Source organism: Calidris pugnax, unplaced genomic scaffold (assembly GCF_001431845.1).
Source record: "Calidris pugnax isolate Ruff unplaced genomic scaffold, ASM143184v1 scaffold106, whole genome shotgun sequence".
Taxonomy (NCBI): domain Eukaryota; kingdom Metazoa; phylum Chordata; class Aves; order Charadriiformes; family Scolopacidae; genus Calidris; species Calidris pugnax.
In genome coordinates, this window is record NW_015090824.1 from 140769 (window position 1) to 165800 (window position 25032).

The window sequence follows — 25032 nt, forward strand, 5'->3', positions numbered from 1 at the left end:
GACCGGTCAGTGAAGGGCCACGCTGTCAGGGACCAAAGCTGAGGCACAGGCACAGCTCCTCACCCCTACAAGGGTCCTCCTGGAGCCAGGCGAGGGGAGAAACATGATGCCTTTATTATAATATTAACAACAAACTCCATGTCAGCTCCAGTCCTGGTCCTTAGAGCAGCTTCTAAAATGCCAAACGCAGCCTTGCCTCACAAACTCACCTCTCCCTCCCCAAACCAAGAGGTGCCAGACTCCTTGGGGCAAAGATGCCACATTGGCACCTCAGTTGCCATCCAAACCCAATCCTGGCCCTGGCAGCGGAGCCTCTGAAGTCTTTACCACCAGCCTTCAGCTTCTGCCTGCAGCAGAGCTCCTGGAAAGAGCCCTCACTCAATGGGACATCCTCACTGAGCACATGGGGACACAGGCTGCCCTGCTCTCCTGTGCTGGGGGATCTTGCTTGGCTTTCCAGTCTGGTTTCCTTTCCACCAGTCACCCAAGCCACCAGTCTGAGTTGACCAGAGCCCTGCAAACCCCGGGTCAGGCTCAACACCCCCAACATCTAAGGAGCACCTATGTTCTCATGAAGGACCAAAGTCACAGCCCCCTGCGTACCCAAAGAGGACTTTCTCCAACCATATTCCAAGATGCAAGAACAAATCCTGCTTCAAACCACCCCACCAGGTCCCTTGGGGCTCAGGGACATGTGTGTCACCATCAGTAATGCCCCAAAGAGCCCATCTCTCAGGGGCACCTGAGCACATGTGCCAGGAACCAGCCTGACAAAAGGGATTTCCAAGGGACCAGCAGCCTCCAGCCTCCATCCCTGGCCTCGCAGCCTCCTGGCAGAGGTACCCCAAAGCTCTGCTCTCCCCTCTACCACCTGCTTTGAAGGAAAGGAAGAGGAGACACCCAATCATCTTACTCATACCAGATTTATTTTTTTTTCTCTTCCCCGCATTTCTGATACAGGGGGTGCAACCATGGGCTCTAGAGCAGCGAGTCTTCTATAGAAAAAAAAGTCATTAATCTCTCATGGCAAAACCATCCCTGCCCTACAAAGAACCCACCCAGAATCCAGCAGTGCAGGCAGGGACCCGCACACCCTGGCAGCCTTCTGCTCAGGTAAAAACATATTAAAAGCCTCCCAGTTGTACAGAAATCAGCCACCCGAGAGAAATGTTGTTGCACACCCAGCCACCAGGGTCAGGGTCATTTACCAGACAATCACGTTTTATACACCAGCTACAAAATCAGATGTAGTGTCTCATAGTGCAATATTTCCAGGTTTGGAGGGACCCGGCTAAATCTGCATTAAGATCTTTTCTAGGAATTGTGCTCCTGAGGGATAAAGGGGAAAAAAAAGAGGGGGAGCAAAGATTTTTATTTCATTGTGTTCAATAACTCATTTCATTGAACAATCTATTTAGACACTGCGTTGCCCTACAAGTGAAAAAGAGACCTTGTGGTCTTTTAAACTACGATTGGTACAAGTCAGTGCCTAAAACTCTCAGCTACAGTCAAAAACTGGTTAATGCTGAAATGCTCTACATTAAAAAAAAAATAATAATTACCATCACCTTTAATTTCTCTGGATTCACTTAGTCCAGTACCTGGAATCCTGCCCTCACTAACACTTCTGATCCCTCCTGTTTAATGTTACTGAGCTGACACACAAAAAGGATCCCGACGTTGCTTTCCAGATGCATTTCCAGGCACTGGTTCTAAAAAAAGGGTAACTTCTCTGAAAACCAGCTGAAGCAAGACAGAAGAGACAGATGAAGCAAAGGCCATCTCTAGACTCTTGGATGAACGGTGCCAAGAATTTTCTGGCCTGTTTGAAATGTGCAAGGTATCATGGCCAAGAGGGTCTTCCAAGGAGCCTCCTCCATGTGGAGACCTGTCCTATGCTGAGCGTGCCAGGGGATGCCAACCTCTGCGAGATGGACCACGAAGAGCTAGAGGATGAGGAAGGGCATGGCAGCCTCGCATCCTGCTGCGAGTCAACAGCAAAGGCTCCAAGCCATCTGCCCACAGGGGCCAGAGAGCAAGGTGAGGGCCACCAGTGCCCCAGGAAGGCCAGGAGGGGAAAAGAAGACCAGGGGAGATACCAGCAGCCTCTGCGGGAGCTTGTTTTATTAAGTAAGCAGCAACAGGGGAAGGGGAGAAGATGACTGGTTTTAAATCCTGTCCCAAACAGAACTATTGTGCCAGAAACCCTGCAAGGACAGAGCAGCCCAGGAGGTGACAGTCTCTCCTCTCCCCGGCCCGGGCCAGGGATCAAGGCTGGGAAGCTGCAGAGACACTTTCCAAGTCAGGCTCTGGACTTCACTAGAAATGGGAGGAAGGGTCTGCACCTTCCCAACACACCCCCACTCACACCCTCCCTTTCAGAACAACCTGAAAAAGCTGCCTGCTACAGGCAAACATCAACTGCTAAAAAAGTAAGGCCGGAAAGAGACAAAGCGACCAAAATAAATAGTTTGGCAACAAAGCAAATGTGGCTGTTACACAGAGGCCAAGCCTTGGTTTGAAACACTACATCTCCCTAACAAAAGGGGCTGCAAACAAAGTGAAACTTCCATCCAAGTAAGAGGAATTTTGCCAGCGGAGGTTTCCAGAGGGCTCTCAGCAGCTCGACTCATTCCCCTTCCAGAGAGCACGGGGGGCACCTGCCCCACTTGAGCACTGTGCTGGGGAGCGAGGGCTGCCTGAGCTGTGTGCCAAGCTCCTGTCCTCTAGAAACTAAATAAAATTAAACCTTTTCTGCTCCTGAGCAAATTCAGACAACCACCACGTTCATCCAAAGCACAGGCTCTGGCAAGAGCTTGGCAGAGGCACAGCTGGCTCAGCACGCTGACCCCCATGCCTGCTGCTTGAGCTCTTAACCTACAGCACTCCAAAACCTTCCTGAGAATGGCAGGGTCCATCTGCTTGCGTTTAACCTGCTGCTTCTCGAGTCCTGGGCCAGTGGTTCCTTCTCTGAGACAAACACCAAGGGCCTTGCACAGAGCAAAGACCTCAGGAAGCCCCCACACGGTACCTGCCCTGAGTAAACGGTGCCCATTTGTGGCACGTCCAACACCGCGGCCTCACGCTCGTCTCCTGGTGGGCTCTGTCCCGTTTCTGCCTTTCGTTCGTCCAAAGCACAGGCTCTGGCAAGAGCTTGGCAGAGGCACAGCTGGCTCAGCATGCTGACCCCCACACCTGCTGCTTGAGCTCTTAACCTACAGCACTCCAAAACCTTCCTGAGAATGGCAGGGTCCATCTGCTTGCGTTTAACCTGCTGCTTCTCGAGTCCTGGGCCAGTGGTTCCTTCTCTGAGAGAAACACCAAGGGCCTTGCACAGAGCAAAGACCTCAGGAAGCCCCCCCACGGTACCTGCCCTGAGTAAACGGTGCCCATTTGTGGCACGTCCAACACCGCGGCCTCACGCTCGTCTCCTGGTGGGCTCTGTCCCGTTTCTGCCTTTGTGCAGCTTCCCACAGGCTGACTTCCACCCAGCAAGAAACTGGATCATCTCCTGGGAAAGGAAAAAAGAACCACTCCCGCAGCAGCAGCTGCCCAGAGTGCAGAGCCTGCTGGGGGGGTATTACTGTCACTAATCTGACTGGCACTTTTAATGTTCCTTTTACGCTCCCCCGGGGTTTGCTTTTAAAGACGATTTACGTGGGTGTCAAGTGAAGTGTATTGGGTCAGGCCCCATCACCTCCTTCATCCTGGAGAAGTGCCCAAGAAGAGCCAAGCCCCGTCTGGCCCAGCAGCTCTTCCCTGCAAACCTTTATTATCAAGCTGCATCTCTCCAGCCCTCGAGCGAGCAGTCGGCCCTGGCGGAGCTGATCCACCCTCCGGGAGCGAAGGTCTCCCACCTCCAGCAGCAGTCAGCAGCTCTGAAGAGCCAGCCCCCCATCGCAGAGTCCAGGGCAGCTAGGACAGCTCGAAGCCAGTGTTCATGCTGATGGCGTAGCGCAGCTTCTCCCGCAGGATGCTCTTCTTGCTGTAGTTGGGAAGCTTGAGGAGGTTGAAACAGGTGGAGGAGGTCGGGAGCCGCCCACCCGGCTCTTTCTTGCGGATTGTGAAGAAGCCCCGTAGCACGCTGCCCAGCGTGTCACCCGTGTCCTGCAGCAGGGCACAAATACAGCTCCCTTGCACTTCTCTGCCCTGCTCCTTCTGAGCAAAACCCAACTGTTGGGAACAGGGGGAGCCAAACCTCAAAGCCCTGTCCTCCCCCCTCCACCAACAGCTAGAAAGGGGCTTCTCTTGGAACCCCAACTGCCATTACACACACAGGGTCCTGTCGCAGGGGGCAGAGGGAGGTCCCGAGGAGAAAACACAACCCAGGAGTCAGGCAATAAGAGCCCAAGTGCTGCTGGGTGTGGGAGGAGGTAGATGCAGCCACATGCACCCTGTTAGCCTAAGGTTGTTTTCATCTTGCCCTATATAGCATCTACCTTTATGCCTTAAGAGTTTCCTAGCTGGAGATGAGGATGCTGGGCAGGGCAGGAGGCCTCCAGAGGAATGCAGGAGACACGAGAGCAAGCAGGGTGCCTACCTGATCATCAGAGACTTCCACGCAGCGGATGGAAAAAGGAGGCTTGAGGTAGGCAAAGCCCAAAAGTGGAGGCCTGGAGCAGCTGGTAACAAACTGAAAAAAGTGAGGGAGAGTGAAAGACAGGCACAGCGAGAGCAGCCGGGCTGTAACAGACACGCGGGTAACGCAGGCACGGCAGGCAGCTGCTTGGACTGGCATCTGAGCACCCCACTGCACAACACTGCTGAGCTTTAGTGCACAGCCCTGCTGGCCTTTGAAAAAAGGACTATTCATGGTGACACAAGAGCGTTTAGAGGAACTCTGCTTCCATGGCTGCCCCTCTGCAGGGGAGCAGGATGTTGATTTTGAGGCATCAAGCGTTCTGACACTCCTCCTATCAGTGCAGAAAGCACCCAGCCAACAGGAGGAGAACAGCACTGCCCCAACCACCCCAAATTATTGTATTTACCTTGAGAAACATGGCTCTTTCCTCAGGGCTGAAGTCGTTGGCTAAGATGTCCCACAGCCAAATAATGACCCGGTGACTCCCGTGGAAGCCCCCGTAGTAAACCGTGTGTTTTCTGGGGAGAGAAAGGTCGTGACAGGCTCATGTCCCACTGTAGCAGGAGGGTCACAGCTGCAAGTGCTGGAGGGATCGATACCTGCCACAAGTCAGGGTTCACTGCTACAGCCCAGGCTGCCAGCACTGAGCCCCCACTGATGCTTAGGGGGCACTTGATCAGAGAAAAGGAAAGGGCAGAGAGAAATTCTGCACTCGGGAACCAGTGGAATAAAGGGCCCTCCCCATTCATTAGCACTTTGTCCAAATTAGCTTTAAGGAATGTGCTCTTTGGCTCCATTCGTTTCTGTCTGCTCCTCAAATTTCCATTAGAAGCTGAAGGACATGGACCTGATGGAGAGGGTCCAGAGGAGGGCCACAAGGATGATCAGGGGGATGGAGCACCTCTGCTACAAGGACAGGCTGAGGGAGCTGGGGATGTTCAGCCTGGAGAAGAGGAGGCTCCGGAGAGACCTAATAGCAGCCTTCCAGTACCTGAGGGGGCTACAGGAAGGCTGGGGAGAGCCTGTTTAGAAAGACCTGCAGTGACAGGACGAGGGACAATGGCTTCAAGCTGGAGGGGAACAGATTTAGACTGGAGATGAGGAGAGGGTTCTTCACTGTGAGGGTGGTGGAGCACTGGAACAGGTTGCCCAGGGAGGTGGTTGAGGCCCCATCCCTGGAGATATTCAAGGTGAGGCTCGATGAGGCCCTGGGCAACCTGGTCTAGTTGGGGGTGTCCCTGCTGACTGCGGGGGGGTCGGACTAGATGACCTTTGGAGGTCCCTTCCGGCCTGGGCAATTCTATGATTCTATGAAGGTTGAGAAGGAGTCGAGTCTCCTGCAAACCTCCAAAGAGCTAGGCAATAAAACGGCTGGGTTTGTTGAGTGAGAAGACCAGCAGACCGAGTTGCTCACTTACTTCAAGTCCTCGAGGTCAATCTCGGCGTTGTCACCGGAGATCAGCCGCTGCAGCTCCGGTGCGGAAAACATACGGATCCATTCAGGCTTAATGATCGACCTGAATCCACTGATGAGCGCCGCCGTCTGACTCTTGATTTGGGTGTGCATCCGAAAGTGAGCCATGAGATGGATGTAGCTGATCCTGTGTGTGACAGGGAAGGTGGCAGTGAGGGAGGAGCAGCAGCAATGGACAACCACCTCACCAGGGCAGGAACAGGGCTGCTGACCTGTCTCTCCAGCCCAACAGGGACTAACACTGCCTGGAAATACAATGTAATTTTCCTTCCAGGGCCCTGCTCTTTATTTAAACAGAAAAAGCTGCTCTTCTGCCCAGACTTTGCCCCCCACATCCTGCCTCTGGGACTGTCTACTCTTTTCTTAGAGCTTCTTTCCAACCAAACAACTTACTGGCTTTAATAACACTTGATCAACTTTGGCTGGATACTCCTCTTTAAAGAATCAGATTCCCAGGCACAGGCACTTCCCTAGGTTTGAAAGAACAACTCTCTGGGCTCTGATGCCACCTGCGCTGAAACCCATGGCTGGAGAATCCACACACCAAAAAAAACCCACTTAGGAGATTTCCACCTTCATCCCAGGAGTACGGAAGATTAGATATTAGATTTACATTGGATATTAGGATGAAATTATTTCCTGTGAGGGCGAGTATGGAAGATTAGATATTAGATTTACATTAGATATTAGGATGAAATTCTTTGCTGTGAGGGTGGTGAGAGCCTGGCCCAGGTTGCCCAGAGAAGCTGTGGCTGCCCCATCCCTGGAGGGGTTCAAGGCCAGGTTGGAGGGGGCTTGGAGCAACCTGGTGTGGTGGGAGGTGTCCCTGCCCAGGGCAGGGGGTGGGAACTGGATGATCTTTAAGGTCCCTTCCAACCCACACCATTCTATGATTCCATGGAAGAGGTGGACTGTTTATTAGAGGGAGGCAGCATCAGGCTTTCTCTTCTCACCAACAGTCAAACCAGCTAAGCTTGCTGATTCTCCTCCATCAGCTCCCAGGCAGACACCACCACAGTCATGTCGACTGGGTTTTCAGCCAGAGAACCTCACTCCACCATTAAGAGACAGAACTGTTCCCAGATTGCTTCTCCTGCTCCCTCCCACCTACCAATTTGTGTGCGCATCGGCACAAAAGCTTCAAAGCTCCCCCTGTAAGCGAGTGGAGCAACACACAGGACTTTCAACTCTCTCCCTGAGCTGACTTCTGACAAGCCAGAGAAAGATCTTTTCAGATGCAAACTCCCTGGTCAGAGCTCAAGGAGGGAAAAGACTGGGAACATGGGATTGCAAAGCACGACTAACAAAGACAAATCCTCAGGTAGGATCCAGCTTTCACTTGCCATTAAAGAGAACAACCCCCAGATTACCAGCTCAAACACACATCTGCTTAATAGATATTTTATCCCGCTTTTATGATCACTGAAGGGTATAGAGAAGGAAAAAAAAACAACGAAGGGAACAAAAAGGTGGGTTTGGTTTTCAGGCTCCGGAGTTGACATTTACGATAACTATCTAAAAGCCGGTTATCTGTGAAAATAGCTACAGGGCTCAGTGTCTCCTCTGATTTCCTGTGTCTAAAATACGACTGTCGACTACATTTGAATTCACCACTGTCTCCTCTGAAGAACAGTGCTTTATACAACTGCCACATGTTATCATTCTGAGAAGATCTGTCTGCTCCAAGGTGTCTTTGAGCATCTGTGCCCTCTATGTTCACGACTGTGTGCCTGAATTGCTTTGAATCCATCTGTCTGTATCTATCACCGTCATTAAATCCTGCAGAATCTCACAGACTGTGTGCCTTTGACCTCAGAAGCGCTGTTTCAAGAAGTAAATTGTCAATTTTTATTTTGCAAATCGAATTTAATACAATTTCTGCCGATGAACTGTAACCAGTAAATTCTATTAAGATATTTATGTGCTCCTTCTACTCCAATCTATCTCAATTCATTCCAGATGCAAGCCCAAGGAACTAGAATAAAGTATTTTGCAGTGGTGACCTTAAAAATCTAATTGCTGTACTTACTTATTTTCATTGGTAACGGGAATGGTCTTCCCTCCAGGAACGAGTTCATGGCAAACAAGCTGAGGGAAGAAATGATTGTATTGCTAATTACTGCCTGGAACCACAATGGAAAAGAAATGCCACGCTAAGCTCTTACCTCCCCATAAAACATTTATTTTTACAATAAAACAGTAGGATTTAAAATTTAAGTAATAATCCCGCTTCTGCCTTGAACCAGTTTCACTCAGCTATTAACATGGTAATTGAACAGTAGGGAACTCTGACTCTCCCACCAGTGGAGCCCGCCCTTCTTCGAAGAAGCCTCCTCTCCAGCCCAATCCATCACTGCTGAACTGCACACAAATCAATTCTGGGGGCCCTGGGGGACTGTCACAATCCCACAATCCAGAGGCTGAACGAGCTCAGAGCCTTCCCACAGCTCAAACAGCACAATCCAGAGCTGTCTGCTCCACAGGTCTCCTCTGGGGCCACCCCAGTGACAGAACTCACTGTCCCTCAAGCTGGGCACTCAAGGCATGAAGAGGAGAACGCTCAGACAGTGGGACAGCGGGGAAGCATCTCCTCCCTGCCTGGTCAGGGCCTGGTGCTCAGCCGACAGCGCTGCTCGGAGACAGCAGCAGGGACCTCTGGGTGCTTCCTACAGTGACAGAGTCATGACTCATCTGTGCACCAACACAGAGACAGCAGCAGGGACCCTCTGGGTGCTTCCTACAGCAACAGAGTCATGACTCATCTGTGCACCAACACTAAGAGGTAGAAAGTCATTATTCCCACATTACAGTGGCCTCTGTGCTCCAGTTCCAGGTGACTTCCAAGGTCAGAATGGACCTTGGGAATGAGCTCAGCTTCCCTGCACCCAGAGTTGTACCTAGTAGGGACACACAAGTTCATTCAGGAACCGCAGGGCTACTCCACCTGGCTGCTTCAGCATGCCCAAAGCACAAGGCAGACAGGAGTCCTCTAATGTCTTATTCCTGGGCTCTCATATGCTGTTTCCTACTGTCATTTTTAAGGTGGAAAAAACCTCAAGACTGAAACCTCAGCAGCCCTGAGGCAGCACAAGGTGTTGAGCCCACTGTGCAGTGGACACAGCCACGTGGAGCAGGGCTGTAGAAGAAGACTCAGCTGTAGAAGACAACTTAGACGTCTTCCCATTCACCCTCACAGCTTTGCAGGTGCAATTATTCTGCTTTTGCTGCTCTCAGACATACGCAACCCAGGTCCAAACCAGCCAGGCTTAGGAATAAGGAACTGCAGCACACAAAGCTCTCAAGGACAAGTTGCCCCAGATAAACACTCCACAACTCAGGGGTCTCTGAGCTCTGTGTCACTGGATCTACACTAACAGTGCTCAGGCTTGGTGCCAGCTGGGGTCTCCCCAGTGAATTTGCAGCAGCAACAGCACACACAGACAGCACAGGCATTTTTATCTTGTCTATCCTTATTTTCCAGCTAAGCACACATCACAGAACCCAAGGCACAAGCGCAACCAAGAACCTTCAAGCCTTCATGAGGGACTGACAAACAGCCTCTTCTTCTCAAGGCCAAGTGACCTCCTCACACATTTTCAAGTTTCTCTGATGGAAACAGCTACCTTTAAAGAAAAGGAATTCCTCCCTACTCACACAGATTCTTCTTTTTTAAAAAGAGGGGAAAACCAGTTATGCAGGGAAGTGCACAATGTTTTTCTACTATAAAAGAAAAAATCCTGGCACTAGAAAAATTAAGGGTCAGAGGGCAACCTTTTTATGGAAAAAACTGTTCTCTGCCCACAGCTAAATATTGAACGAAGCCGCAGAATCCTATGGCTGAGTTCAGAGAACCTCTGAAGCTGAGCCAGCCTTTCAGCACAGGCATTTTTATTTTTTTTTTTGTAAATGGAGAGCAGAGCTAAGCCCTGACCACAATCAAACACAAGGTCATTTAATAGCCAGTCCCCTCAGGACTCTTGTTCAGATGTGCCACACGGAGCATCCACCTGACATACTCAAATGCAAGCACCAAAGTAAAAAACACTGTAGCATGAGCTTGGACAGGCTGCCTGACTTCTAGATGTGCAAGACCAGCTCTCAGAAAGCTCAGCAAAGAAGAAAAGCTGTCTTCTGCTGGAGAGTCAGGCTGCAGGTCTATCTTAACAAAGCAGAGATAAGGTCTAACACAGTCATTGAATAAAAACCTACCTGACCCATCACATCTTCGTCATAGGACAGCGTTAAGCCCAGGTCACTGATATCACCATCATAACGCTAAAGGAACAACAGAGAAAGGGAAAGAAGGTCAGTGCTCAGCAGCAGGAACAGCAGCTCTGCATTTATTACTCTTCCACTAAGTGATTCCCAGCAGGCACAAGGCACCAAAGCATAACAAATACATGAGTTGCTCTAGGTTATGGGGAGACTGCACAAGAGCTGAGGCTAAAAGTTGGGATTTCCTGCTTGCCAGCCCAGGTTTACACCTTCAGACTCCTTTCTCATCCCTTTTACCCCAGTAAAAACACTGGGCAGCCACCTGTCAATCTTCCTCAGAATCACGAATTACTTCCAGGGTGCTTTTAAAGATGACCAGTACCCCAAAGGCATTTGCAATTCTAGTATCTTTCGCAGCAGCCAGCAATAAGGCAGTTGAACAGCAGGAAAAGTAACACACCAACCTTAATTGAAGTGAGATTTTTATAGAACTCAGAGTCCAAGGAGGGAAGTTCATCTACGGAGCTGTAGAAGACACTGTGGTGGTGCCCAAGCAGCTGACTCAAAAAGAAGGAAGCAAATGGTACATCCACAACTATTCCCTAAGGACAATAAGAAAGTATAGGTGAGGTCCCAATGCTTGTTATGTACAACATCTTTGGTCACTTATGAGGCCTGCAGGCAGGTCAGGAGTTGTGGAACAAGATGGAAGACTTGAAATGCAGCTGATTGAAATCAGCTAAGAAAACTACATCCTCCTAAAAATCCATGAATTAGTGGAGCAGGTGCCAAAAAGCAACAGGGAAATTCCATGTCTCCTTTTAAAGAACTACCTTATGTGGAGAGGGTCTCAAAGGCAAGGGGCACCACCAGGGAACTGCCTCTGAACAGAGCTACACCAACAGTGACAACATCCTAACGTGGTCCTTTTGGCTCACCTCATACACGGCCTTCCCAAGCATCTTCCCCACAAACTCAAAGAGCTGTAGGTAGTTCTCATGAATGTAGGACGTTGGGGATGGATAAAGCCTCTCATCACCACTGGTTGTCTGCACACAAACAGGAATAACAGTACCGTGAGTCGTCTTCTCTCTGCAACAGGTCATCACGGCCAACATTTACAGCACCGTGTCCCACCTTGAACAAGTTGAGTGCAGGGTCAAACACCTTCTTTATGATCTCTTCCAGAAACTCTTTGAAGACACCATCTTGATCGATACCAGCCTCATCGACACCCAGATCGTTCACAAACTTCACTCTGATGACTCCCTTCATGGCATTCTGGGAGAGCTGCCGTAGCTGTTCATACCCGTCCTACACAGACCAGAAGAGGCAGAGGACAATCAAGACACGTGAAACACCCCCGCAGACTTGCGGCAGAGACAGGAGACAGAAACACCACAGATATCTTCATTTGTCATTGAATTTTGTGCCTCAAAAGACTGGTATCTTTCCTGGTCAAAACTCCAGGTTTGTAGCAGTCAGAACTGAACTAAGGTCCAGCATTTTCCTGTAACATCAAGCAAACAGAAGTGGCTCTGGATCCCTCAGCACCCACAGAGAAGAAAAAAACCAAACCATATTCACACCCCATTCTCATCAGGTCAAGTTAGTGACTTGTTGGTTGACCTCCACAAGCCAAGTCCCTCACCTCCAGCATACGTGAGCGGCGGATAGTGATGTGTGTGACGTGAGGTGATGCCGAGCTGGTTTCAACCAGCCCAAGCTTCTCCTTCTCCTTTGTAACCATATTTCGGAAAAGCAGCACCCTCTGAAAAAGAAAACAAATGTAAGTTTTTATCCACAAGGATCCTTATCCCCCGGAGCAGCAGGGATTTCAGATGCTCCTGATGCACAACCAGAACTAGCTCTTGGTTGTCCTGTTCCCAGCTGGGCCCAATGACACCACTGTCACCTACTCGCTAGAGATAGTGGGATCCAACTCCTTGTTTCCCAGCAGGACAGAGAAATCCCTGACACTCTGCTTTGGGAAGGGCAGGGAACTGACAATACTGAGAACAAAAACATCTTTCCTATCACCACATAAAATTCTATTATCTCTGCAGATTTCCTACCAGCAAGACATTCTGCTTTCTGCATAAAGACATTCTCCAAAGCCCCATCGTGCGCTGCGGGCTGACTCCGTGCAGCTGCCTACACACACAAGCTCTCTCCCAGTGAGAGAAATCAAAACAGTTTAATAGAAATATATTGGGGAGAGTGCAGGGAAAGAGAAGACTTCTGTTTAACCAGCGTTTCAATCACAAGCTCCACGTCACAAAATGCTCAGGATGCACATCCCTTCCATCCCAGGTCACCAACTTTTCAGCCTCCATCCTCTGCCCCCGTCCCACTCACGTTCTTGTGGGGAATGACGTGCGGGATGTACTGCAGGAGCAGCTGGGCTCGTTTCTTGTCCTTTTCCAGCTCCTGGAAGAGCACGCTGGGTTTGAGGTCCCTTACAAAGAAAGGCAGAGATTCAGAGATCCCTGAGAAATGCCCAGGTGTGGTAAAGAGCTGGGGGTAGGAGAGAGAGGAAACCTGTAACGATTTCAAAGACAATTTAAGTCTTTGTATAGACTTGAGTGTATACAATCTAAGAAGGCCAGAGACACTCAAGCTGTCAGGTGCTGAGTCAGATTTCAAAGCATCACCCTCCATCAGCAGCAGCTAATCCCAACACCACAGAAGAGAAGCACAATTCTCTTGCTTTTTTAAGGAGGGACGTCCTTAAATGCAACCGCAGGGAGCAGTTCTGACCTTGATCTCAAAGGTAGAACGAGAGACACTCAATCTAAAGTAAGGGATCCCAAACCAGCCACTCACAGGGATGCTGGAGCACTGGGACAAGGACACAGCTGTGCATGATCCTTGCCTTGAGCCACTTACTTGCGTAACCAGTGGTCCTCGGGAGCAAACCGCCTGCGGCAGTCCCGTTCGTACAGGACCATGAGCCAGCCGTGGACAGAATGAAACAGCTCCAGGGTCTCCCCTCTGGCATTCTCTGAACAAAAAGGAACAAAGTGACAATGTCCAAGCACCCTGGGTAACAGGAGTGTCTGAGAGCAACACGTTCATCATCTGCCCCACACGAACAGGACAGGTTTCTCTCTCCTAACCTCCACCGCCCTCAGAGGGAAGGAAGAGATTTTGTGCCTTCTACAAGACAGATGATCTTCTTAGCCACATCAAAGCCATCTCAGCCAGCTCCAACTGAGCCAGAAATGGACTATCTCATCTAATTGCTGGAATTGAGCTGAACCCAAATTATATCAGCAAATAGATTAATGCTAGATATCTACGTAGACCCTTAGCAAGACTGTTCTGCTTTCTCAAAGCACTACATCACATTCTTGTCTAATACACAGCCCAGTCACACTAAACTTCAGTCTATGGCAAAAATAAACATGCTCATTATGTCTGTTACAGAAATTCTTCTTGGAAACAGGGAAAGTGCACTGTATTTTGTGCCAAGCATGACAGCGGCATCTGGACACCAAAAGACTGGGACGTATTCTCATGCCACACAACGTAGTATGTTTTTTGTGCAAAGTAATAATCAGCAGAAGCTTCAAATTCTAAAATTAATGCCATTTGTTGTTCTAATAGTAACCTCAACTCCAGCTACTGAAAGCACTCACCTACAATTCCATCCCAGATCATCTTAAATACAAAGGAATTCAGAAAAGATGAGATGGTAACAAGCTCTTCCAGTTTGAATGAAATCTGCTCTTCATAGACTTCTATGTCATCAAGAATCCTATCGGAGAAAACAAATGCAAATGCACAAATGTAAATTTAATTCCCTTTTGAAATTTTCATAAAGGCACATTATCCTTTAGCCTCATCAGGTCAAGTTAGTGACTTGTTGGTTGACCTCCACAAGCCAAGTCCCTCACCTCCAGCATACGTGAGCGGCGGATAGTGATGTGTGTGACGTGAGGTGATGCCGAGCTGGTTTCAACCAGCCCAAGCTTCTCCTTCTCCTTTGTAACCATATTTCGGAAAAGCAGCACCCTCTGAAAAAGAAAACAAATGTAAGTTTTTATCCACAAGGATCCTTATCCCCCGGAGCAGCAGGGATTTCAGATGCTCCTGATGCACAACCAGAACTAGCTCTTGGTTGTCCTGTTCCCAGCTGGGCCCAATGACACCACTGTGACCTACTCGCTACATATAGTGGGATCCAACTCCTTGTTTCCCAGCAGGACAGAGAAATCCCTGACACTCTGCTTTGGGAAGGGCAGGGAACTGACAATACTGAGAACAAAAACATCTTTCCTATCACCACATAAAATTCTGTCATCTCTGCAGATTTCCTACCAGGAAGACATTCTGCTTTCTGCATAAAGACATTCTCCAAAGCCCCATCGTGCGCTGCGGGCTGACTCTGTGCAGCTGCCTACACACACAAGCTCTCTCCCAGTGAGAGAAATCAAAACAGTTTAATAGAAATATATTGGGGAGAGTGCAGGGAAAGAGAAGACTTCTGTTTAACCAGCGTTTCAATCACAAGCTCCACGTCACAAAATGCTCAGGATGCACATCCCTTCCATCCCAGGTCACCAACTTTTCAGCCTCCATCCTCTGCCCCCGTCCCACTCACGTTCTTGTGGGGAATGACGTGCGGGATGTACTGCAGGAGCAGCTGGGCTCGTTTCTTGTCCTTTTCCAGCTCCTGGAAGAGCACGCTGGGTTTGAGGTCCCTTACAAAGAAAGGCAGAGATTCAGAGATCCCTGAGAAATGCCCAGGTGTGGTAAAGAGCTGGGGGTAGGAGAGAGAGGAAACCTGTAACGATTTCAAAGACAATTTAAGTCTTTGTATAGACTCGAGTGTATACAATCTAAGAAGGCCAGACACACTCAAGCTGTCAGGTGCTGAGTCAGATTTCAAAGCATCACCCTCCATCAGCAGCAGCTAATCCCAACACCACAGAAGAGAAGCACAATTCTCTTGCTTTTTTAAGGAGGGACGTCCTTAAATGCAACCGCAGGGAGCAGTTCTGACCTTGATCTCAAAGGTAGAACGAGAGACACTCAATCTAAAGTAAGGGATCCCAAACCAGCCACTCACAGGGATGCTGGAGCACTGGGACAAGGACACAGCTGTGCATGATCCTTGCCTTGAGCCACTTACTTGCGTAACCAGTGGTCCTCGGGAGCAAACCGCCTGCGGCAGTCCCGTTCGTACAGGACCATGAGCCAGCCGTGGACAGAATGAAACAGCTCCAGGGTCTCCCCTCTGGCATTCTCTGAACAAAAAGGAACAAAGTGACAATGTCCAAGCACCCTGGGTAACAGGAGTGTCTGAGAGCAACACGTTCATCATCTGCCCCACACGAACAGGACAGGTTTCTCTCTCCTAACCTCCACCGCCCTCAGAGGGAAGGAAGAGATTTTGTGCCTTCTACAAGACAGATGATCTTCTTAGCCACATCAAAGCCATCTCAGCCAGCTCCAACTGAGCCAGAAATGGACTATCTCATCTAATTGCTGGAATTGAGCTGAACCCAAATTATATCAGCAAATAGATTAATGCTAGATATCTACGTAGACCCTTAGCAAGACTGTTCTGCTTTCTCAAAGCACTACATCACATTCTTGTCTAATACACAGCCCAGTCACACTAAACTTCAGTCTATGGCAAAAATAAACATGCTCATTATGTCTGTTACAGAAATTCTTCTTGGAAACAGGGAAAGTGCACTGTATTTTGTGCCAAGCATGACAGCGGCATCTGGACACCGAAAGACTGGGACGTATTCTCATGCCACACAACGTAGTATGTTTTTTGTGCAAAGTAATAATCAGCAGAAGCTTCAAATTCTAAAATTAATGCCATTTGTTGTTCTAATAGTAACCTCAACTCCAGCTACTTTAAGCAATCCCACTGGTGTTCATCCCAGATCATCTTAAATACAAAGGAATTCAGAAAAGATGAGATGGTAACAAGCTCTTCCAGTTTGAATGAAATCTGCTCTTCGTAGACTTCTATGTCATCAAGAATCCTATCGGAGAAAACAAATGCAAATGCACAAATGTAAATTTAATTCCCTTTTGAAATTTTCATAAAGGCACATTATCCTTTAGCAGCAGCTCTTATTTCTATGACAACTGACACCCAGGAGGATCTGAAGTCATAAACAGCTAAACCTTATTTATTGATTTTGATCCATATCTGCTCCTCACAGGAGAGTGTGAAAGGTCTGATACACAAGCAAAGCCAGTATTTCATAGTTTAGGACCTATATGTTGTTCTAATAGTAACCTCAACTCCAGCTACTGAAAGCACTCACCTACAATTCCATCCCAGATCATCTTAAATACAAAGGAATTCAGAAAAGATGAGATGGTAACAAGCTCTTCCAGTTTGAATGAAATCTGCTCTTCGTAGACTTCTATGTCATCAAGAATCCTATCGGAGAAAACAAATGCAAATGCACAAATGTAAATTTAATTCCCTTTTGAAATTTTCATAAAGGCACATTATCCTTTAGCAGCAGCTCTTATTTCTATGACAACTGACACCCAGGAGGATCTGAAGTCATAAACAGCTAAACCTTATTTATTGATTTTGATCCATATCTGCTCCTCACAGGAGAGTGTGAAAGGTCTGATACACAAGCAAAGCCAGTATTTCATAGTTTAGGACCTATCAAGAAAACTTTTTCACCGTTCAAGCTAAGAAAACTGTCTCTGCTGACCAGCAAAGGAGATTTTCCACCCCTTCTCCCCACCTTTTGTGTTGTGTAAGTTTATGAACAAGACAACACAGGAGTTCTAAACAGAAGCAAGAGATTTTCCATCCCTTGCCCACCTTTTGTGTTGTGTAAGTTTATGAGCAAGACAACACAGGAGTTCTAAACAGAAGCACATAAGCTGGAGATTTTTCTTGCAGCAGTGTTGTAAGATTGTTCCTCAAAGCTTATCTGGACTCATTGATGCATTTGCTTTGGACTGACACAATTGTTGACCGTAAGAAATAGAAGAAACACTTCTTCTGCCTCCATAGATGGTGCAGTACATTCCTGAAGCCACATGTGGCTGAGGGGGAATGTCCTTTTGAAGTCCTTCATTTCTCAGGATTATCTGAAACACTTACTCCTTTACTCTGCCTCGTTATCTTTATGCAAAGCCAGCAATACCTTAACTATTCCTCCTGAAACTTGAGGAACACACCAGGTTCACCTTACAAATCCAGGGAGCACCCTCTGCTTGCTACCTACGTGATAAGGTGGCGGGAGCAGTCACAGAAGAGCATCAACATGGCCAGCAGCCTCTTGGATTCCTCCGTATCATTATTCAAGCACTCCAAGAAGAGTTTTAACCCGCCCTGTGGTCCCAGCTCACAGATAAAAGCCCATAATTTGGGCAACAGATCATCCAGGTAAGTGAGGCCTGGCAAAAAGAAAAATATTAAGTGCACTCAGAGAAGCTCTTTCTGCTGTTTGTTCATGCAGGCTCAGGGAGACAAATGTGAGCTGGGGCTGAAAGATCCTTTTGCAAAGCACCACTTTACTCGAAGGGAAAATAAGCATCACATTTGGCTCCCAAAGCCTTTCTGCATTAATGGGAAATGTAAAATTACCAGGAAAGCAGAAAAAAAAGTTTTTAACGAGGCATTAATCATTTGCACATCTGAAGCCCTTTCCCGCTAATTACCTTGCAGCTTTAGAAAATAATTAATTCCTGTGATCCCATCACCATTCCAGCCATCTTAAAGGAGGGGGTTGTACCTGTGGTCACCACTATAGCCACAAACAAAGCATCTAATGCTCCAGACTCATTCCTCTGCTCTAGCCACTAGACCAAAAGAGCCCTTATCTCCTCCTCCATCCATCCCCAGGACAGGCAATTTGTTCTTAAGATGTATGAAAGCATTCAGTGTTTGCACCACATAAAGATTAATATTGCCAGGCTTCTCAAAAACACTGACTCAAGTCTTAAGTTTGATATGGAGTAAGCAAGGTTTCATTATAGGAAAACTGGCTTCAATTTGTATTCTGGAGAGTTAATGCTTGATAAAGAAGTGATGAATGTTATTGATCAGATGTATGATTCAGGATGGAACAAGCCTTCCACCCAGCCAGTCAATAAACCGTTGTCAGTAATAAAACTACCAACAAGTCAACAGAATTTAATAAGAAAAATCTATTTTTTTTTTTTCTCTACACGTTTTAAGCGATTTGAAAAGCGCAGATGTGGCCCTGACCTGTGAGTATCTGGAGGCGGATCTGTGTGAGGGTTGTGAGGGTGGTTTGGTAGAGGACACAGATGCTGCACACCTTCTGCACTTCTGCCGAGTCCACTCGTTTGCCCCCAACGGGTTTGAGGATGTTGCGGACAGAGGCAGACTTCTGGAAAGCTCTCTTGAAAAGATCTGGTGACAGAAAAGCAGGTGAGATGTTGGCTCAAGAGAGGTAACTGCTCTTCCAAACCACTTCTTATTCTCAGCCACTTGGCAGCCAGACAATAAAGAAGATTTTAAGCAGACTAAGTCACTCCACAAGACAGGAGGTTTTGGTGGACTTTTCTGGCAGAACACTGTACAGCTGCCAGTAACAGAATATCTCAGTGGGGGCATTAAAACCTTACCAGAACTGCAGTAACTAATGACAACAGCATCTATGCTATGGGCTGCAGCTAGAAAATAGCTAGATTATGGCTGTCTTATCCCAAATACTCTTCTGCAGAATGACCATGCATCACAGGTCTGTGAGCCAGCTTCACCTTGCTTTTCACCTGGGAAGCTGGGCTCCCATCTTGCCTTGGGAAGTACTAATTTATGCAGTAAGGACTTCAGCTATGTGAGAAACAATGAAAAAACCCCAAAAACCCCGCTAAAATAAGCAAATATTTTCCCAGCACCAAAGTAAGAGACTTGCCCGAGGTCACAGAGGCATTTTGAGCAGGAATCGCAAATAGGAGAGACCACATCCTAGACCAGAGACCCACCTAAGCAGCAGCTGCTGCTGCAAGTAATTACTCAAAGCTTTTAGCACAAGAGGAAAAGTCAAAGCCCTGGGAGTCTGCAAGAGAGAGACACGTGTACACACAGACACACACAAAAAAGCAACCCTCCTAAACTGACTCTTCATAGGTAGGCTGTTCTGAGGGGAAACCGGCTGTGTCGGCAGCGGAGCTATTTCCTGATTCTCCAGCAATTTCTTGCTGAGCACATCACTGAAGAGGATGCGGATCATGTGGACTCCCCAGAGATGCTGCAGTTGCTTTGTCAGCAGAGGCATGGACTCGTTCAATCTAAAAGACAAGTCAGAGAGACACGTTAGAAGGCAGGCTGGAATAAAACACCCCCCTATAGATGGTTCTCATAGGAAAAGCTGATAAAAAGGTTCTGTATCAAGTGTACCAGTATGGCCACTGGTTACCAGTTTAACTCTACTAATAGTTGGATAATAGTCTGTACATGAATGCAGCAGTTCATATTGTGCAGATATTAGCTGAAATATCCAAGTTATTCTGAATAGCTATACTAATCGAATTTCCTTGGGTAATAGTCTGTACATGAATGCAGCAGTTTATATTGTGCAGACATTAGCTGAAATATCCAAGTTATTCTGAATAGGGTCACACTGTTCAATTCAAAACATAAACCACATTGCAGTAACTAATGACCAGCATTAAAAAAAAAGGAAAAATATAAAAAAGAGAGGCTTAATCATCTATCACCATTAGTCCTCCCCACTTACCCATAATCCACAGTCTGTGAAAACCAGCCTAGAACAGGATGCCAGTGGGTAAGGTTGGATTTCTTTTGTGAAACGTACTTCTGGCAGTAGGAGAGCATGTGGATGAGCACACCCACAAAATGAGCTGTCTCCTCCTCAAGAACTTTATCATTCAAGGAGCCCAAGTAGACAAGGTTACCTGGTGGAACGACCAGAACAGCAAGACTTAAAAGAGGAAGGAACAGATGCTGCACAGACACAATATGTGAAATGAACTCACACCCCTTTTCAAGCCCAGGAGAGGATTTCTGTGTATAACAACTATTAGAGGTCACCCTGCAGCAAGCCATTTCCAGTGCACATCAGTCACTAAGGTGGTGTGTCACTTGGTCATCCTCCTGCAGCCTTCTTGTTCTTCTACAAAGTGCTATAAACTACCATGAGCCATGGTTACTCCCAACTTCCAACTGTTCCCCTTGTTACTTTTACAATAATGTGAACTTAAATATTCCAGGAGCACAGCCAGTTAGGGAAGTTTGATTCAAGTCTGCTACACGGCAAGACTTTCTCAGATTCCAAGTGAAAAGCTGGTGGAGATAATACTTCACAGTTTAGACATGATGACATGCACACAAGAGCAAGTCTCTGCCCCATCCTCCGTTTGCAAGGGCCTTAAAACATGTTTGCAATATCCCAAAATATCTCTCAGTTGTTATTTAGAAACTATCTAAATAAGGATAAAAAAAGGATGAGTTGGAGAAAGATGACTCAAGACTCTTCCAAGCACAGTAAAAATGAAAAAAAAAAAAGAAAAAAAAGTGTTAGAGGTGCTTACCCAACAAACAAAGAGTGTGACTCCCTTCCAGGCACACACAGACGTCCCGGCATTGAGCTTCACGACTTAAATACAGGATGAACTTGCGGAAAAGATCATGAGATTCTACCACCACCAGACGCTGAAAGACAGAATTTCAATGCCAGTGAGGCTGAGAAGTGCCCACACGGAACCACCACACCTCATCTGCCAACAGCAATTCTGCATTGTCTTTTCTTTCCAAAATAAAGCAGCACATAGAGACTGTTGCACTGAAGAGAGCGTTTAGCAGGAAGCTGGTCTAGGAAATAAAAACCCTTGCAGGGGAATAGGCCACGCTCTAGACATAGACAGACCTTTGCAACTGTCTGTCTGCAAGAACACAGAACGCCCATTTGGCACCAAATTTGCCTGTCTGCACCAAGCTACACAGAGGAGCTGTCAAATTAAATTAATTAGTGGACAGCTAACTAGCTACCATCGCAGATCCTTTGCCACGCAACAGCCTGATTTTTGCTTTGGCTCTGCCTATGGTTACACAAATGGAAGAATAAGGACATATAAAAATTCAAGCTGTGTGTCACACACGCCTTTATTTTTATTTTATTTAGTTAGTTTAGGGCAGTTCAGCACATCATCCCACTGGTGTTAAATCTGTCTGTGTGCCTTTATTTTTATTTATTTCGTTAGTTAGTTTAGGGCAGTTCAGCACATCATCCCACTGGTGTTAAATCTGTGATATTAGAAACCCAAAGTATGCAGAGGGTGTAAGACTCAAATGCTCTCACAACAGAGTTGAAACACCAATGCTCTGTTCCAAGAGCTGATAAAATGGAATAACAAGTGGCCTTATGTGATATTCAGCGGATTTTTGGTACTATTACATCACCCACTTACCTCAGGTGTTAGAGTAGCAAGATGAGTCATTATAGCAGGCACAGACATGATATGGATCAGAAAGGACCTCAACAGATTGTCTGAAAACTGCGCAGCAACCACGGGGCTACAGAGAGAACAACAACTTCAGCGCAAGGAACGCGACCTCGCAAAGTATGATGCAGCCTTTAACTGACCCATTCACAACTGGTAGGTGACATGAGAAACAGCACTGGAAAAAGAACTTCTTCACTTACACATCTGTTATCACAGCAAGTTCACAACATTGCTTATGACTCAAAGAAATATAAGCCAAACAGATCCCCACCACCCAGTGCACTGTAAATGTTACATGGTTCATCTCCTAAATTCCTCTTCTCCAGTGATTAAATGGTTGTTTTCCTTAGGAAATGTTAAGTGACATTCAAGGACACCCTCTACTACTCTACTGAACATCACCACCTCATCATCCCAGCAGTGACAGCTACAGAAGGGATTAACAATTAACAACTGAAGTCTTAAAAGAACACTCGTTAGTGGCTGCAGATTTCCAAAGTGAAGAGACATGGGCTCTGTGGAGGCGAGGGCAGGGTAATAATGTACTTTTCTTATAAATAAGAGAGCAGACTGAACCATTAGAAAAATCTGCACCCAACTTCTGTTTTGGGGACAAACTTTGCCCCTGAAAATTGAGTAACAGAACATCTGCATCAGCAGTTGATAGTAAGGAGGCACAACTGAACTTGTCTAGAGAACTCCAATCCCTTCTGAGGGTTCAAGAGAAAAGAGACACAGGTACTCTGAACTGGAACTGCCCTCTGAAGTCTAGGCTCATACTAACACTAATTACTGACTTAAGAGCATTCTGATCTGAAAATGGATCAGAAAAAAATGAGTTATTTGCATAAAGCAGTTTCCTTCATCGGGGTGAAACTCTCAGTGGCACAAAGAGATTGGCAGAATGAGAAAACTTCCAAAAAACCCCACAATGAATACACACTTGGCTGTGTATCATCCCAAGCAGCTCTGACACCTTACCGCAAGGCGAGAGAGAAGATGGCAGTCAAAGAGCCTTTGGACAAGGAAGGTCTGGATCTTGCCAAGCCATTAGTTAGCAAAATCTGGAATTAAAAAACAAAACAAAAACCACCCAAAACCCCTGCAGTACTCAGAAAGATAGAATTACTCCTGAAAGATCTTATGTTTACTTTCAGAGCAGAGAAAAAGAACACCACCAAAGCAACCTAAAAACCAGTTACCACAAGTCATTTGGCAGAACTAGAAGGGCTTCAGCTTAATAATGGCATAAGAGAGAAACCGCAATCAAATCAGACACTTTACAGTGCTTATTTCTCTAGGACATGCACTCAGACAGTTCCCAGGCCTTTTGAAATAAACAGGCAGGGCTCAGAGCTGCCTGGTAATATCATCCTCATTTAAAAGATCAAGAAAAATTGCATCAGTTCCTTTCCCGTACAGAACAGTAAACAAATCAAGTATGTACAAAATGGCAGCAGCAAAGTTTTGAAAAATAGTCAAGAGTCCTTTCTGTCCATCTCATTAGGATTGAGTAGGATCTGGATTCATCAACAGTGACAAAAAGGAGATGGTGTATTTGGACTCTGCTTTACTGCTTTGAAGAAAAATACGACCACATAGAAAACATCAGTGCTCCACAACCAGCTTCTCCCCAACACATCGCCACAGAGATCACAAAAGCTTCCTCAGAACAAGCAGCACAGCACAGAACCGGGGCTTGTTTCGACTAAAGAGAAGACATAACTGTATCAGCTGAAGACTGACCTGCAGCACAGAATAAAATCCCTTCTGATTTAGATGTCCCATGATGTTTGCGCAGATGTGGTTCATGGCAGGCCTCAGGGTTTCACCTTCCGGGTTAAAACACTGATGTTACTAAATCAGCATCACAGCTCCACTCTTCACTTCCTTACACCCCATAAAACAGTCTGTCGATTCATAAGTCCTTCTTGCACAAAGTCCTTGCCCTTATTTAGCAGCATTTCATGTCAAATCTTGTTTAAGGGGTAAGGATCTTGTTTAAGGTTCCTCATGATCTTTGTTTATCTTTCTATGTCTACTTCCCCACAAAACCCCAGAGCTTAAATCATATTCCATATCATAAGCCCTTCTTGCACAAAGTCCTTGCCCTTATATGCAAAAGGGCAATTTTAGCAGCATTTCACATCAAATCTATTTTAAGGTGTAAGACTCAGATTTCCTCATGATCTTTGTCTATCTTTCTGTCTACTTCCTACAAAACCCCAGAGCTTAAATCATATTCCATTATTCTCTGGACACTTCTTGTGTGTGAGATTTTGGAGCATTATAAAAATATAACCATTGCTGTTCCAAGGGGAAAAGCCTGTCTAATCCTGAGGGAACCCTCGCTACCCATTCTATGCTTTGTGCAAGCATGGAAGTGTAATGAATCTTCGCAGTAAGCACAGGGAAAAGACAGGGTACAGAAACAGCATTCCACAGATTTAAATAGCAAGTTCAAGTATTGAATTGGATGCACCAACCTTTTCCCCGAAGGATTTTCCATGTAGAAGTGTCTGTGAAGGTGACAAGCATCGTGAGGTGCAAATTGACCAGTCTGGAGTCTTGTAAGATGTCAGGCTGTGATAAAAACCACCAACGTTAATAAATCAAATTAGCTTTGTGCCAAACTACAGAACCGTTAAACGCAGGGAGCCAGAACACAAAGAAAATGTTTCTTACCTTAAGCTGCTTGAGAAATTCACAGCAAAACCACAAAATGTCCTTGATCTGTTTGATCCATAAGAGTGTGAGGTCTTTGGAGAGCGCCAGGGACACGTACCACACCTGAGAAAGGCAGGATACGAAGGGGAGCAGCGATTAGTAATTGTGCTACAGACTGGCAAAATACACAAAGCTTCATAACAAAACCACCACCTCAGTGCCCTGCTGAGCCCAGAAGTGGAACTTTCTCTCCCCAGAGTTCACAAGTCATTCACCCACCACAGAAAGAAATTGTCCTTTAACTCCTCTAGCTGTATATAGGAAAGAGGGATACTAAAAGTCATGCCCAAACGTTCACCATGGAATCTCAGCAGTGTTCAGGGGCTTTTGAAAGCTGAATTTCAAATATCACCAATCTAAATCCCCACATGTAGAATTAAAAAAGAAAAACCCCAAATAACCTAACCCTCCCACCCCCAAACTAAAAAAAAAACAAACAACAAACAAACATCCTGCTGACCTTGGGTTCATTCTCAACATCCATACTATTCAGAATACACCGGCACAGCTTTTCAAATCTCTGGGAATAAAAAAAAAAAAAAAAAAAAAAAAAAAAAAAAAAAAAGGGGGGATTTATTTCAACCCAAAAAAGGGGTTT

The 25032-nt window shown here is 46.6% G+C and overlaps 1 protein-coding gene across 1 annotated transcript in view; it reads right to left on the reverse strand.

Annotated features, from left to right (window-relative positions):
• Positions 1–3124: 3124 nt before the first annotated feature.
• The window catches only part of UBE3B (ubiquitin protein ligase E3B), a 37920-nt gene continuing 16012 nt past the window's right edge, over positions 3125–25032 (reverse strand). The window contains exons 9-27 of the mRNA XM_014940033.1: positions 21672–21777; positions 20796–20916; positions 19982–20159; positions 19363–19532; positions 18484–18651; positions 17498–17669; positions 16568–16686; positions 15409–15523; positions 14878–14977; positions 14171–14290; positions 11409–11585; positions 11210–11320; positions 10736–10873; positions 10266–10331; positions 8086–8144; positions 6001–6183; positions 4989–5100; positions 4541–4633; positions 3125–4107 (exon numbers count right to left, since the gene is read on the reverse strand). Coding sequence (XP_014795519.1) covers positions 3916–4107; positions 4541–4633; positions 4989–5100; positions 6001–6183; positions 8086–8144; positions 10266–10331; positions 10736–10873; positions 11210–11320; positions 11409–11585; positions 14171–14290; positions 14878–14977; positions 15409–15523; positions 16568–16686; positions 17498–17669; positions 18484–18651; positions 19363–19532; positions 19982–20159; positions 20796–20916; positions 21672–21777 — 2500 coding nt within the window. The 3' untranslated portion in view covers positions 3125–3915. The remainder of the gene's footprint in view (positions 4108–4540; positions 4634–4988; positions 5101–6000; positions 6184–8085; positions 8145–10265; positions 10332–10735; positions 10874–11209; positions 11321–11408; positions 11586–14170; positions 14291–14877; positions 14978–15408; positions 15524–16567; positions 16687–17497; positions 17670–18483; positions 18652–19362; positions 19533–19981; positions 20160–20795; positions 20917–21671; positions 21778–25032) is intronic.